Below are 17,215 nucleotides of genomic sequence, written 5' to 3' on the forward strand. Positions count from 1 at the left end.
TGTTAGTACGTAAATTGTTTAATTTCATATCAAGTAAATACGGAAAAGACTCGAATGAGTGATTACACATAAATGGAGAGTCGAGAAAGAGAAACAGAAAAACGGAAACAGAAACAAAGAGAGAGAGAGAGAGAGAGAGAGAGAGAGAGAGAGAGAGAGAGAGAAATGAAGAGCTTCGTACTCTCATTCTCTCTCTCTTTCTCTTTATGAAAATAAAGAGAAGGAAGGGCAATAAGAGAAGAAGAAAGTAGGAAACGTGAAAAAAAGGTAGTAGTCACCGTGTATACGGAGAATCTGTTTTAGCCCAGTAGAAGCTGTAGCGAGATAATTATCCCTCTGCTTCTGAAAACGTTATTTACGCTGCCCCGGCTGTGTGCCATCATCAAACCACCACTACTACTAACATAACTACTGTTACTGATGTTACTACTAGAACTGTTAACTTAGTCGTATACTTAATTTCTGACAAATTTAACCTTTTAGTCTTTCGTCCAGCATAAATATATATATATATATATATATATTTTTTTTTTTTTACTAACTCTAAAGGTGTTGTCGTATAGAATGATGATAATGACAAAAGAGGGGGAGGGAAGAGGAGGGAGTTCTTTTATTTCTTCCTATAATACATTGTGAAAGAGATTGTCAAACGAATGAACGAACGAAAACCGGGAAAGAGTGGTTCGAACGAAAAAAAAAAAAAGAAAAAAAGGAAAGTAGGGAGAGCAGGAAGAGGAGAAGGAGGAAAAAGAATAGGGGATCAAAAAAAAAAATAGAAAGAAAAAGAAAGGAAGTAGGGAAAACGAAAAGGTAGAGAAAATGTATAACCAGCCTTTGTGCTATTGACACCTTTATAACTGCTGATCCCTCCTTTATCGGGATTTTTTCCCTACTTTGACATCGGCTTCGTTTTACCAAACGGAAACCATCGTAATTACTATTGGACCAAGGTTTGATCTTTCCATTTTTTTTTTCTTTTTTTCCTTTTTTTTTTCTCTATCTCTCTTCCTCCTTTTCCTTTCTCATTCTCTTATTCGACTTTTATCTTTCAAGATATTTTTATATTTCTCATTGCATTGTCCTTGCCGATCGATCGAATTAGCATTAATTGCTTCGATATGGAAAATGGAAAAAATTCTTGATAAGGAGGGTTAAAGAATTTTTTAAATTACGCTCTATATTATTTATCATCGTGGAACATTCGAAGAATTTATTTTCTTGTTCCTACGTTCTTTCAATCTAATGACTTTAAATATATAATATAAATATATAACAAAGTAATTTTTTCGAACGTTTCCTTCAAAAGAAAATATTTAATATTTGCATGACTCTTAATTAATTTGACAATTAAAATTACGTTAAATAATATCCATGGTAATAGTTAAATAATAAATTATGTTAAATAACTTTCATTCGTATAAATTAAACATAAATATAGACAACAATTTAAGAAAGGTTTTATATCGTTATATAAAACCAAATAATTCTAATCGGGTTTTTTATAATTGGCCAAGTTTCTCCTTTCAATATAGTTATTCTTGATTAATCTCTTAATGATCGGGCTTCGAACGAGAGATGTCTCTAATGAAATGGTTTCTTGTTTTGTTACAGACCAATCCTCCAAGCCCCTTGGAAAAAGGTTTCCGTTTGATCTGGGCAGCAAAGCCACCGAATAACAAGGCAGGCAATAGGATAAAGACCGAGTGCCGGATGTAGTGAGTGCTTTCGAGAATGGAGAAGAACGACTTAGAGACAGAAGAAATAAGATAAAGAGAATTGGAAGAAGAAGAAGAAGAAGAAGAAGAAGAAGAAGAAGAAGAAGTTCTTGGTTCTTCTACGATACGTAATTTGACCTTAAGAAGAAGAATACGTTGAAAGTGGAAAAGAGAAAAGAAAGAAATCGAAAGGATCTGTTAGTATTTTATGGACGCTCTTGACGCCAATGATTTTGTCTTTAGAGAAAAGGAGAAGTACAAGAGGAAGAATATATTTTGGCATTCATGAAAAAAAAAAGAAATAAAATCTGTGAGAAGATAATGAATGTAAGAGACCGTCCTCTGTTGGAATGTAAATTTTTCCTCATAAAATTTCCATCGATGTAAATCAAACTATTTCCGCTCGTTATACTCGATCGATCGTATTGGATTGTTGAAATAAAAAAAAAAAGAAAAAAAAAAGAAAAAAAAAAGAAAAAAAAAGAAGAAAAGAAACAAACAAATACTATGCCGGGTCGTTATATATTCATTGACTAAAAGTTTCGCGTAAAGTGAATAGGACGAGAGGAGTATAGGACAGGGGAAAATAAACGTGTATACATACATATAATTTCCGTGTATACATATATATATATATATATATATATATATATATATATATCTTTATAACGACGTAGGTGATATCGTGTGCTACTTATGTCATTATTTTGACATAGAACGCTGGAGACATAGTGACATAGCGCGATTACGTTGTGGTTCTTGAAATTGAAAGGAAAAAGAAGAGGAGCAAAAAAGGAAAATTTAAAGAGGAAAGGAGTGTGCGAGGAGCCAAGAAAGATGATATTGAGGCGGAGGACTGATTGAAGGAGAAGAAGAGAGAGAAAGAGAGAGAGAGAGAGAGAGATGGCGACGAACAAGGACACTAGTGTAACGAGTGTGGCGCGTTGGAGTTTATGGTTTGGTGCCGTACTCCTCGCAACAGCGTCCTTGGTCTATTCTCAGGTCACGTGGACGCCGATCTACGTTGGCGGACACAGTAAGTACAAATTCTTTTGTGTTCTTTTACAAATCTCCTTCGTCCTTTAAGCTTAAGCTTTAAGGTTATACGACAGTTGAATAAAATTCTCTTCTCCTCTTTCTTCTCTTTTCCAATTGTAACAAAGCTTCGATTAAATTTATCAGTTTCGATTTTTCTTTCGTCCTTTCTTCCTCTTCTTCGTCTTCTTCTTCGTCTTCTTCTTCTTCTTCTTCTTCTTCGTTTTTGTTTTTTGTATTGTTTTTTCCTTTCTTTAAATTTTTTTTCCATCAATTTACCCAAACGTCGGATTGCGTCGACTTAAAAACAAATGTGACTCGACTGAAGTTTCGACGCGACGCCGACGCATTTAAAGCATCGAGATATTTTTCGCACGAATGAAAAACACTCCGGCGAGAGGCGATGAAATATAACGCAAAATTCCTCGTGTCTCGGCTACGTGAAGCAACAAAAAGAATCGGTTCAGTTGGTGGATCAATATTACAAACTCCCGAGGTCGCAAGCTCTGAGAAAGAGAGAAAGAGAGAAAGAGAGCGAGAGAGAGAGAGAGAGAGAGAGAGAGAGAAAGAAAGAGAGCGAAAGAGAGAGAGAGAGAGAGAGAGATCGAAGTAACGGAGGACAACAGACGAGAACCAAGCGGTGAATTGATTGTGTCAATTAACGAACTACAACGGGCCGAAAGTTCTCAAACGACTAAAACTAATGGCATATCAACTTTGTTCGGTCATAGTACGTTCAGAACAGAGAAAATAGAGCAAGAGAAGGAAAAGGACGGAGAGAGAGAGAGAGAGAGAAAGAGAAAGAGAGAGAGAGAGAGAGAGAGAGAGAGAGAAGCATCGAAGGGCGTCCAACAAATTGTAGGACGAGCGTTAAAACGATTAACAACTATGTCCACGGAATTCAGATTTCCTCCTGACAAATTCCGCATCGTCGTCAGCACGTTTTCTCGTATAATACGAGGATTTCTGTTTTCATACATACGTATGTATAAAAATTCAGCAAAAGAGGAGAATTATTATTATTCTTTTCCTTTTTCTTCTTTATTATTTTTTTTTTTTTTTCATTTTTTTTAAAAACAATCTCATCTACGTCTCTCTCTCTCTCTCTCTCTCTCTCTCTCTCTTTCTAATAGATCGAACCGAGTGCGAGAGGAACTTGATAGGATAATAAATATAACCTACCCCTATCCCTATCTCGTTCCATTTTCAACTACTCTTTTTTCCATCCCCTCTTTCCTTTCGCTCTTTTCCATCCTTCAGTATGAAGGCTCGAAGTGGCAGACGGCAACACGTGCCGTTGATAAATAGGAAAAGCGTTCTCCGTTCGCGAGCTTTAATCAGGAAGAGTCGTTCGGTTCTCGAACGGGCAACGAGACGATCAATTTGTGCGATATCCACGAAGATATTCATTTTAGCAAATACGAGTGAGTAAAAGAGAAAGAGAGAGAGAGAAAGAGAGAGAGGAAACGCGAATTCATGTCATCCTCTCTCTAGAACGATCTATCTCAGCTCGCACGATAATGAAATCCTCGCTGACGTTTTTGGCGCGATTCGATATTCTCGAACAAACGTAGAAATTTACGACAAGCCCGGATTCAATCGTAGTCAACGTGTCGTCTCGATCGTTCGGCTACAAATTCGCAATGCATTAAATTATCACAGCTTTGTTCACTTTCTCTCTCTTTCTTCCTACGTACGCTTGCGTGCTGCGTACGTATGTGCATTTATCTGTTTCTCTCCAATCTTTCGTGTTTGTATTAACGAACGAATCGAAATTTAATGGCGAACAATCGAATTTTTGACGAATGAAAATACAAATTTCGTTGGCTCGTATTATAAACCAACAACGGTACTAATTTAAAACGCGTCGCGAAAGATTTCCCGAAAAACGTTTCTGCATCTTCGAACGAAATTGGACTTTTCTTTTGTCTTCTTTTCCTTTTTTTTTCTGTTCATTTTTTTCTCTCTTTTCTTTTTCTTTTTCTTTTCTTTTTCTTTTCTTTTTTTTTATACCGTAAGTAGAAAAGTTCAGGACGGATCGTCGATACGTCGACTATTAGTCATAGGATATTGATGGTATATCTTTACTTTGTAAGGATGTATCGTTGAAAATACACGTCGTTCCATAAATCAAACTAAATGCATATTTCGGAAGGTTATACATATTTATGTATTTATATTGTGTATATATATATATATATATATATATATAAATTTACTCTTTACTAATTACTTTATTATTTACGTAATAACATAACATAAAAACACATATATATTTATATATAAACATATATGTTTACTCGTTTAACTCTTTGACGATTGAACGCGAACCAATATATTTTTTCATAAAAAAAATACGCACCACTACGAAGACGTAGACGAGATTCAAAAATAAAATTATCGTATCTTGACTGGGATATACGACGTTTGTATAGAAAAGGAAGGAGAAAGATCGTGTCAGAACGGTTAACTTCAACAAATCTTGCCGATATGAACATTCGATTCACGTAGCAAAGATCGACAAGTAATCATATTTTCCAAAAGCTGTACGATGCTTTGCGACTTGAGAATCAATGCGGAACGTGCACGAAGTAACTCAATTTTTTCGTCGATACGTTCAACGTCATAACGCAAAAACACAATTGCAATCGAGTTAAGAAACAATATATCAAATATCTAGGCATATTAATTTGGATAAAATGGAAGGACGTTATATAGCGACGTAATTCTCTTCGATTTGTTTTTTCCTCTTTTTCTTCTTTTTTTCTTTTTTTTTTGTTTTTTTTGTTTTTCTTTTTTCTTTAGAAATTTAATTGCCAAAAATTAGAAAATTAAAAAGAAAAAGATTGACAACGGTGAATTATTCTTTACATGATACAATCATTTAAGAAACGAGTAGACGTCATTGGTCATTCGACGTCAAGTGGCATCGCTCGGAATGAATGGCGGCGCCGAGCATCGTAAAATTTAACGCGAAAACTTTGGATCGTAACTCGTCAATGAAATGAGTTAGTTGATGATCCTGTCCTGTACGGAAGAAAACGATTTTCCTTCGTCTAAATTCGCCCGTTGATTCTAATCGTGGGTTTGATGTTGTCGTGGAAATTTACGTCCTATTCGGAGGTTTGGACTTTCACGAAGGGAAGGACCATCACGAATGTTACCGGAGATTCACCGGAATAATTTTAACCACAAATGTCGTGTAGACGATTCGTCGAATCGGAAGTGGAGAAACCCGAATACTTGGAAGAAGGGTGAAAGAAGGGTGGAGACAGGGATAGAAGGGTAAAAGGGAAAGGGGGAGTGGGGAAGAAGGCTGACAAGAGCCGCTAGTAGGAGGAAGGGAAGACTCTCCTTTGCAGTTAGTTGTCGTCAGTAGCAGGCTGTACTCTAATTAACGGCGAGTAACAAGAGTACCCGAGAGAGATGGAGAGTCGTTCTATAACTCGTGCGAGAGAGTGAAACGCAGACACGACCTCGTAGTCATATAAAAGCATGAGAGAAGAAGAAGAAGAAGAAGAAGAAGAAGAAGAAGAAGGGAAAAGAGAAAGAGAGAAGGATAGCTCAAATATAAGTTTAAAGAAGGAAAGCTTTACAGTGCCGATATCGATTCGTATCAAAACTCATCTATTTAATTTCTAAATATTTTTAATTAATTAACGTATAATCGTTAAAAATCACGACGATTATGATCTACTATCAAGATCGGTCACTAGTGTCATGTTATAAAAAAATTTATGAAAGTTAAGAAAAAGCAACGATTGATGTATCACAATGCACGGGGGAAAGAAAAAATATAAATGTGCGTTGGAGTTATTTTATTAATTCACTTCTTTTTTCTTTTTTTTTCTTTTCTTTTTTTTTTCCCCTTTGAAACAAAGTTACCCGTAGACTTTATAGTAACTCGTATAGTTTTTCAATGTTACCCATACTATGTCAGGATAAATCGAATTTTGGCAACTCGAAAAGCTCCAATAATTTTTACACGCAAGCCTCTTCTTGAAAGAACTTCCGTTTCGGTCGAATAAGTTGAGACCGTAAAAAGTAAGAGGAACAAGCTGCTCGTAAAGCTGTAACAAGAATCGGCCTGGATCAAGAGAAAACGGATGTTGCAGCTGTTTCCTGTCGCACGTAAGTTCCCAATAGAGAAGCTTTCGTGTCTTTCGAAAAGCTGCAACGTTTTTCTCCGTAGTTCTTCTTTTTCTTTCAATCTATGCTGGATTACTGGTTTCTCTTTCTCTTTAGAACTTCCGATCTCGGATTGCAGCTTTGAAAATAGGATTCCGAAAATATTGATACATTAAATATTTTATCTAGAAGCTTACAAACCAATAAAGATGTCATTCGTTTTCCAACGAAGTAGGTACCAACATAAGTACATGTATATCAGTATAAATATAACTGTTCGTATGTAGTAACATTTATATACACATACATATATATATATATTTATTTATTTATTTATTTATTTATTTATATATATGTGTGTGTGTGTATTCCTATCGTATATAAGTTTTCGTTCAAACATTTCCAAAAGCTCCAACATTTTTCCATCCTTTTTCCTTTTTATATATAGGTAGATAGATAACATAGATACATGCACATACATAAACGAGCGCATTGTCAATGTGTAAAGAATATATAGAAATCGAAAATGTTCGTCGAGAATGAATAAACAAGATGAACCGTGATGTTTGCTTTTGTCACGGCTACACTACAGGAAATATACGAAAGAGCTTCTATTTGATACATAGTCCTTTCAATACGTCATCACTTTTGCCAATTCATGAATATTTTTCTACGTGTTTTGCCATCCGGTCCATCGGATTTCTTTTATCAAAACCGCGTTTCGTGGACTATCGATCGATCCGTTCCTCCGTTTCAGGAGAAGGAGAAAGAGGAAAACAATCGGTCGAAGGTGAGAAAACGAACGAGAAGCAAGAGAAGCACAGATTATAGTTGATTTTGCGGTCGGCCGATCGCAGTTTCCACCGAGCCCAACAGCAGAAACGGAAACAAAGCTGCGGAAAAAGAGAGAGAGAGCGAGAGAGAGAGAGAGAGAGAGAGAGAGAAACAGAGTCCTTGAAAGCCACCTGCGCGCAGTATGTGCAGGTGCATTGCAGTTTCATAGTCTTCGACCGTACTCACCGTCCGAGTAGAACCGTGAAGCGAACTGTAATCCTGTTTTCTAAATGTAACCCAACTTTGGCGAACATGTGTACGTCCAACCACAAGCCCTGTTCAACAATTTGTCTCCACGCCCAACATCCCACTGCATTCCTATCCCTTCCTTTCTCTTCGTATCCACAGCTCTTTGTCTTCTCTCTTCGACTGCTCCCTTCTCTCTCTCTCTCTCTCTCTCCCTCTCTCCTTTTCTTTCTTTCTCTTTCCTTTTCTCTCTTTCTCTTTTTCTCTCTTAGAACGAGGTACTAAACTATTTTCGATATACACATACATATATACGATATAATGTAGATGTCAATGCAATTTAATTCCGTCGATTCTATTTTATCAAATTTTTTAGAAATTTTCATGAATTTTTTCTTCACGTAAAATGATATTAACAAGATTTTGTTTAATATTTGGAAATCTTGACAAGTAAAGGGATTTGATTCGATCATTATCGTATAATATTTTCTTGGAATATAGTTCGATAAGATCAGCAGTTTCTCTCTTCAAGGGAGAAGATTCTCAATAAGTGATATATATATATATATATATATATATATATATATATATATATATATATATAACAATCTTTACCAAAGGGATCAAATCAAGTAATGCAAACATATACCAAAATGCCTACTCACAACGATGTGGTCATCCTTTAATCCTCTTTAAACTACCATAAAACTGATGTGTATTAATGAGTTTACGTTGAAAATTAAATCATACGATTAGGGGCATAGTTAGTTTGCATCTAAAATATTTGTTCGGCAATGTTAAGAATGTTATTTTTCTATTATATATATATATATGATCTTGGATATATCTAATGATCTCAATTATAGGAAATAAACTCTTTTCTCTATGGTATTCCAATATACATGAACATATGTGCATGCATAATACGAGACAGATAGGATTGGAGTACTGGCCAAATGTGGATTAGAGAACATGATAATTTGCCACGTGACTGCTGCCAGTCCTTCGATGAATCCCATTACCATATGGTAATCACCATAATTTTGTTATAATCCATCCTCAACTAGTAATGAAAATTATTCATTAAATATGACTTTCACTTCGGTCCAAAAATCTTGCGTGTAATATTTCGGTTTTATTTACCTTTAATCATATCGTATTACATATTTACATTGAATCATTATTTACATTTAATATTTGAAAATTATTTCGATATAGCCATCATATTCGATATGTAATAATTTTTATGTTTTTAATTTAATTAAAAGTAAAACAAGAAATCGGAACGTTAATTGAAAATAAATTAATTCAAAATAAAATAATTAATCAAGAGAATATAATACAGGGTTTACTTAATGATCGACAATTTTGATTCGATCATTTACTTTACAAAAAAAAAAAAAAAGAAAAAAACCAATTTTCCAACGGTATATCCTGATTATTGTTGAGGTATATTGATAATTATAAAAATTTATATAATTAATTTAAGTGAATGATCAGAGAAAATGCAAAAGTAATAAATCCAAGTATCATTACGCGTATTCAAATATAAAACAGTGACGATTGTTAGCAGGTAATTAATATATATTTATATCACGTTAGTTAATTAGTTCGATTCGTCCAATGTTTTTCGACAAAATTATATATTACATCTTTGATCCTTGATGCAATTCTATCGTCGATGCAAAATACACTCTATGATTATTTTATATATACTATATGGAAATATATACGTATAGGGAAGAAAAATTTTGGATAGTCTTACATTTTAATGATTCATATTAAAGGTTATATATATCATAATAGAAGCGTACCGAAGTCGTATTTGTTCCAATTAAAATTTTTCCATTCTTTTTTTTTTTTTTTTTTCTTGAAATATCATTCGTTTTTCATTTATGGTTAACAAGGCTCGCTAGTGATACGTGAACGTAGATATATATCCAGGTGCAAGTATCACGCACGCAGGATATCACGTGATGGGCAAGAACAATTTCAGGCTCTCGTCATCGCTCAGAAGCGGCTCGTAACTTGCTGGGTGGCAAGAACAATTAGCTACGAGCCCGTGGAATTGCCAAGGGCGATACAATTGGCTCGTCCCCGCCCGGTTTCGTCGCGATACATTTCTACGTGTTCCTTCTGTGAACGAAAATACACATACATAGATACATACATACATATATACGTACATACACAATGATACTCCTAGCAATACTAAAGCACCACTACCACAATCAACAGAGGTAACACCACAACGTCGACCAACGTGAGTTACTACCCTCGTCCAAGTTTCTGTCGACGGCTCCAATCTGGCAGGGACCATGCGACATTGTCCAAAATCTCCGGAAACTGCATCGGGTTACGTTATATGAAGGCGGTATTCTCTATAAATAGGCTAACTCTTGCCTCTTCCCATTAAGCTCACATTCGTAGCACGTTTCGCGCATTTCTCATAGCAGGACAGGAGGTGCCCTTGTTGGAGCCTGTTTTTATTGCAAGATAATACGGAGGCGAATACGTTCGAATGCGACCTCGTTAAAATGGTATTTCCAACGAAACATCAGCATCGAAAAAGAGAAAAAGAAAATTAAATAAAAAAAAAAGAAAAAAAAAAAACATCCAAACTAACTTACATTTTTCAAACTCCGAGTTCGATTTATTTTCAATAAAGGGAATTACCTCAAGTTTCTAACAACGGGATGATGTTAAAGGTAATAGATATAATCAAAAAAGAAGAAGAAGAAGAAGAAGAAGAAGAAGAAGAGGAAGAAAAAAAAAGGAACAAAGTAGATTATATATCGATTCCTTTGTTCGATGGGAGAGAACGTTTACGCGAAGATAAACTTATAGTGTCTGTTCCCTATAAAACACCGAATCCGCTTTAAACGGATTCTTGATCCCGGATAAAGCGAGAGCCTTATTGATGCTGTCGAAACAATACGACGAACTTTTAAATAGATTTCTCTTTCGATGGATGAGAAAAAGAGAGAGAGAGAGAAAGAGTGAGTGAGAGAATATAAAAATAAAATATAATCTAAATATATTATATTTATAAGTATGTCGTACATCTAAAGGATGTATTGGAACATGCTCTATATTCTTTACTTTACTCTAATTCTATTTTCTTCGCACGTGCGCATGAACGAGCTCAAAGCTCGAAGTCTAGGATGCAAGTTAAATCCATTTTGCTGGTAGTATACGAGGCGCGGTCGGCCAATGGCGAGTTTCCGACGACGACGGCCGCTGCTATATTTCAACTTAATTAAGCTGGCGTTTACATTATCGAATTTATATTTTAATAACCACGATTTAATGCGCGGCCTTGCGGCGCCACCTCGGCTATAGTTATTTCTCCATGGTGTAAAACCATGGATTACATAAAAGCTAAGATAAAAAAGAAAAAAAAAAAAACAGAAAGAAAGGAACACACTTTTACCTTTTCTTTCATCAAATCGATTTTTACCAGCACCATCTTCCTTTCTGGCATTTAATTTTAAATTCGATAACTAATTTGAAAGTAATTTATTATCGATCGACCGATAGATATCTCGTTCTTACGTAATCGATTGGAATTACACGTCTCGAAGGAACCTTTACCCTTCCTAATTCAAATCTATTACCGTTCGAACCTTTTTCCCACCGTTTCACTCTTGGAAATGATGGGTCTTGGGTGTTATTCTTGATTTTTAATTTCATCTCGGAAAATTACATCGGAATAAATATTTGAAAATCATTCAGGCCCATTATTTTTACTTTTCTTTTGATTTGATTAAATGTTAGTCTCTAGTAAGAAATCATAGAATTTCAAACGAGAAAACGAAATTACATCTCTTCCCTTCGAGTAATTCCAGACTCCTTACTCTCTCTCTCTCTCTCTCTCTCTCTCACACACACACACATACATACATACATACATACACACACACACACACAATATTAGTAAAGTTTTTAGTTTACTTTTCTTCCACAAAAAGAAGATATCTTACGACCTTTATATTTTACTGCGAAAGTTTTGCGTTTATTCGTAGGTCATAAAAGTTAAACAACTTCGTGTTCATAATATTTATTATCCTTTCAATGATCGTCCTCAAAGAAAGTCGAAACAATGTCAATGGGACATATGTAATTTTGGTATTTCATTCATACTCGAGTACTCGTTCGTACTCGTTCGTACTCGTTCGTACTTGCTTAAACTTTTATTTGCTTTATTAAACTAGACGAACAACGTGCTCAAAGAATCGGTCAGCTCCTTTATCCTGTCTATTTAGCCGACATATATCGATATTACTGTCATGAACAAGACACGTTTCACGATTCTCGAGTTATGCCAGTAGAATTCCCTTTTATCGAATAGGCCACGTATTCGACGCTTGAACGAATCCGACTAACCGAATAAATAGAATTTCCGTTTCGATAAATGTGCTCTTGCTACGGCAAACATTACTTCGTAATCAAGTTCTTCCTTCGTATTTTCATAGTTTAAAGTTCATACAAATTTATCATAGACACGGAAAAAAGTGAAGCTCGATTTCACGTTAAATTAAAATTTAGCTCAACGATCATTTACTCAGTACACACTTGTTCTTTCTCTTGACGATTTTATCGACTTTTTTCTTATTTTCTTTCTTTTCTTTCTTTCTTTCTTTCTTTCTTTCTTTCTTTCTAGTTTCTTTACCCTCGACGACGCTCTCAAAGCATACCAGTACCTCTCTTTTCTCAACTTTCTTGATAAACGCTCATGGCAACTCCGAGGATCTTATCCGGCCAAGAATAGGATTAGGATTTGATCCGAGTGGATCATAATTTTCCGTACAGCCAAGTATTCGGAGCTCTTGATCTAGTGAGTTCAACCTCTCTCTATTCGCTTTCAATGTTTTAACATTTCATTCTCTCATTCTCTCTCTCTCTCTCTCTCTCTCTCTCTCTTTCTCTCTTTCTCTATCTTTATCTTTTTCTCTTAAATTAGTGCATAGGAAAAATTTTAATAGCCTGTTAAAATGTTTTGTTTAATTGTTTTTTATATAACGAACTTTGAAGTAATCGATTCTATGGCATACGAACATGCATTGTTCTAACAATGAAACTCGTTAAGGTTCGTTAAGCTAGAAAATTTTAAGAGTTAAGTTATCAAAAATTTGTGTTCTATTTTTGTTCGTTGAGATATAATCAAACGGGAATAATATATCCTATAGGAAAAGTTCACGTTGCTCGTAAGGGGAGAAAATGGAAAAAGGATGGTATTTCTAAAAGGATGAGAGATGCGAATCTCTGAGTGGAATATTCGGTAAGCTTTTGCGAAGCTTTCGACGAACGAGTGAGTCGGTCGGTCGGTCGATATAAACAACGGCGACAAAACGTAGACATAAACGGCAGATATTCTGCGCTTCTAACGCTGCGTTTCTGAAGACCTCTCGAAAAGCAAGGGGACCCTTTGGGTAAGCAACGCTCTTCAGAGATTCGTCGGCATGCTGCCTTTGATAGCTTTTCAAAGTGCGGAGGCGCGTCCATCCCATCAACACCGGAGAGTACCATCTTCCCTGGTACCACAGTTTTCTCTTTTTCTCTTCCTTTCTTTCACTTTTATCCTTCTTCTATCTCCTTTTCTTTCTTGTATCTAACTCTCTATCGTCGCATACCCTTTGTACCATTTTGTGAAATGCAAAGCGGAACATGCCGTGGTTCGAGCGGTCACTTGGCATGAACTCGATATATATATATATATATATACATATGTGTGTGTATGTGTGTGTGTGTGTGTGTGTGTGTGTGTGAAATGGAGAGAAAGACGACGAAATTTTAGAGAAAGGAAAAGAAGAACGAGGGGATACGTTGTACCGGACAGCTGGTTTGACATTGGATCGGTTCAAAGCTGGAACGCGAAGAGAGCCTAGCATTCTATGCATGTGAAAGCTCTTCTTGACTGGATCGACCCTTGAAGGACTTTTCCCTTCGTGAGAACTTCTTCACAGAAAATCACTGAGGAGATTCAAGAGAAAGCTATGTACTCTCGAGGACCGGTTATCTATATATATATATACGTACGTATGTCGATGACAAATCGATATCAATCGAAATGTCGAGAACTGGTAGAAATTATGTTTTAATAAATTCATTTCATTTTTAATAAATTGATCATGATTTATCTTCTTTTTTACGTCGGATATTAAAAGGATTGACCTCTTGGTGGTTCATCTTTTGTACGACAAAAAAGAGATGTCTTTTGTATGGGGAAAAAAAAAGAAAGAAACGAGAGAGATAGATAGATAGATAGATAGATAGATATATATAGATAGATGATAGATAGAGAGAGAGAGAGAGAGAGAGAGATGGAATAGTAGATTTATGTATTCTAACCGGCAGAAAGTGAACGTCCCCTTTTTATCGTACAATATCATATAAAGGTAAAAAAAAAGTGTATATAAGATTTTGTTAAAAGATATTATATTATGATTACGTTTTATACGAAAAAAGAACAGAAAAGAAAAAAAAAGAAAAAAGGAAAAAAAAAAGAAAAAAAAATCCATAAGAAAAGTAATTGTCATACAAGAGGTGGTTAGATACACAAGTAGGTATTTCGAAGAGGTAAAAAAAAGTACATAAAAAGTTTAGAATGAAGGAAGAACAATTGAACGGTTCTACTTAAGTTAAATCGTTTTTCGATATCGACGAAAGCAGCAGCAGCAGCAGCAGTAGCAGTAGCAGCACAGTAATTACGAGCTTCCTTTAATGGAGGCAATTCAATCGTCTTTGTCTTCGCTCGCTGATCACGATTTTTAATAGAAGATGGAGTTAATGGAAGTTAGACGATGACGAAGAAGATGTTGAAAAAGGGCTTGTTCAACGATCACGTTTCATTCTGGTGAACTATGGGATGACCGGTTTGGGCTTGGTCAAATTTCCATATATAATTTCACATGGCAGAAAGCGAAATTCCGTCAATAACTTATTATGCATCCACGATAGAACGTGTGTCGTTCGTTTTGAATATGAATGCGAATAGATCGAATGATAATTCTCAAAACTAACCAGTGTGAGCGTATGAAAATGTGCCCTGATATGAAAACGCGTTAGCGTTCGACTTACATGTCGAGTTTAATCCTTTTTGTTTTGTTTCTCTTTCTTTCTTTCTTGCTTTCTTTCTTTCTTTCTTTCCTTCTTTTTTTTTTGCCTTTTTATTTTATTTCTTTTTTTTTCTGTTTTTTTTTTTTTTTTTTGTTTTTTGTTCTTGTTTTTCTCGAAAATATCAATGAGTCCGTTGCGTCACGGTAACGGGCACAACGACAGGACGATATTTCTCTCTAATTTTTATTTCGCCCGTAATGCTCTCCTCTCGTGACTATTTAATGGCTATAATTTATCCGAGAATGAACGCATTTTCTCATTATTTCGATCGTTCTGAAAATTCGTAAATATTTGTAATATATATATATATATATAAAACTACATAACGGAGTTGGTTTAACGTAATATATAGAATAATTAATTAAGATTAATTTAATTTCGCATAATACGATTCTGAATAAGGATCATGCAATTAATATAAAAAATTATTAAGATATATCACGCAGATATTCCTTCATCTTTATTAGATTTTATATATTTCCTATTTCGACCATCTAATACATTATGTGTGTGCGTGTGCGCGTGCGTGTATATTTATGTATTACATGAGAAATAAATAAAGATACACTTTTATTCGCGTTCGAACAGAGACGCGATTCGATCGCGAAATATCCCACGGGCTTTTTCTATCGATATGTTTCTTTTTTCTTTTTTTTTTTTTTTTTTTTTCTTTTTTTTTTCTTTTTTTTATAAGCTACAAAAAGAAAATGCAGTCACAAGGACTGTATACACAAAATGACGCATACTTTACATTATGCAATATATAGAAATATTATACTCAATTACTATTTCATACAAAATCCACCATGTTTTCCATTAACTTTTGCACATTCTATTGCCGAGGCACCTATTATTTGTACGGTATATTGAATATCTTGGAAAATTGTTCATCGCATGCATTGTTCATTGGCTTCGATTGTTCGTTGAAATTGGTGCGAATGGTTAAATGATATTATGCACGAGAAAGAGAGAGAGAGAGAGAGAGAGAGAGAGAGAGAGAGAGAGAAAGTTTATATTTCATAAACGTAGATCCAATAGCGGAAGCTTTTATCTTCGATATATTTTATTTCCTATTTGCTGTGTTCCATTTTAGTCGTTGCTTCGATAGACGAAACATCACGAAAACAACATTTCCAGTTTTCATTCAATCCATTTCGTTTAACCTACTTTCCGTTTTTATCCATAGTTATATATATATACATATATATACACACACATATATATATATATATATGTGCGTGCATGCGTATCTGTGTATGTATGTGTATATATATATATATATATATATATATATATATATATATATATATATACGTATGTATGCCGATGTACACCGACAATCAAGAATAACATACCAGTCAATTTCATATCGCTAGAGAAAGGTTAATATTCCTATCTACTTCATACAGATAGCTAGAAGAAAAAGTATATATATATATATATATATATATATATATATAATTGAGAGTATATAAAATTTGTATATATAATGTACTACAAATCCTTATAGGATATGTTATAAAACACGTGTGTACTTAATTCACCGTATATTCATTTTCACGTTGTATTCGGCTCTTAAATAAAAATTGGATGAGGGTTGAAAAAAAAAAAAAGAAAAAAGAAAGAGTATATCCGAGATATTGAATGTTTTTTACTAAATTATTTCGTGAATCGTTGATACTCAATTCTCTTTTATGAACGTTGCTCGTTTTATATAATTCTTTTTGTAAATCGAAAAAAACGATAGAAAAATTCATAATTCAACGGACAAATATAATATATTTTTCTTTTCATCTATTCTTTTCATTTATTTTTACTTTTAAGAAGCTTTGAAATATGACTTTTCAATGTTGTCGAAAATCAAAAGAAGACGTAAAATAGAAAACGACAGGCGAAACAAACTCCGGCACTCCGTCAAAACGAAATATCTTTTGGATGGTTACAACGATGGTACAACGATGAAAATGCTCGCTGACTTTTCTTACCTACTGTGAAGAGGATGTTGGTTTTCCTTTCTCGACTCATGTACTTACATATATACGTCGGGAAAAGAATGTGCATCGTGGATACGTTTACGACAGAAGAGGGAAAGGAACAGGTACTTGCGAAAAATGTCGTTACTCCGTCGTCTACGTCTTTCTAGTTTTATAAGCTTTCCAAGATATCGAATGTCTGGTAACTTTTATGTACACCCACGT

The 17,215-nt window shown here is 34.7% G+C and overlaps 2 protein-coding genes across 21 annotated transcripts in view; one reads left to right on the forward strand and one right to left on the reverse strand.

The window, feature by feature from the left end:
• Nucleotides 1-17,215, reverse strand: part of LOC124427262 (WAS/WASL-interacting protein family member 1-like) — a 219,956-nt gene that overhangs the window by 96,564 nt on the left and 106,177 nt on the right. The window lies entirely within an intron of this gene.
• LOC124427258 overlaps nt 1-17,215 on the forward strand; it is a 166,982-nt gene that overhangs the window by 30,302 nt on the left and 119,465 nt on the right. For 16 of the 20 annotated variants that reach the window (XM_046969915.1, XM_046969921.1, XM_046969924.1 and 13 more), the window contains one exon: nt 1,612-2,751. In XM_046969915.1, coding sequence (XP_046825871.1) covers nt 2,619-2,751 — 133 coding nt within the window. In that variant the 5' untranslated portion in view covers nt 1,612-2,618. The remainder of the gene's footprint in view (nt 1-1,611; nt 2,752-17,215) is intronic. The other 4 variants (XM_046969916.1, XM_046969918.1, XM_046969919.1 and 1 more) reach the window with 4 other exon arrangements.

This window comes from Vespa crabro, chromosome 10 (genome assembly GCF_910589235.1).
Source record: "Vespa crabro chromosome 10, iyVesCrab1.2, whole genome shotgun sequence".
Classification (NCBI taxonomy): Eukaryota; Metazoa; Arthropoda; class Insecta; order Hymenoptera; family Vespidae; genus Vespa; species Vespa crabro.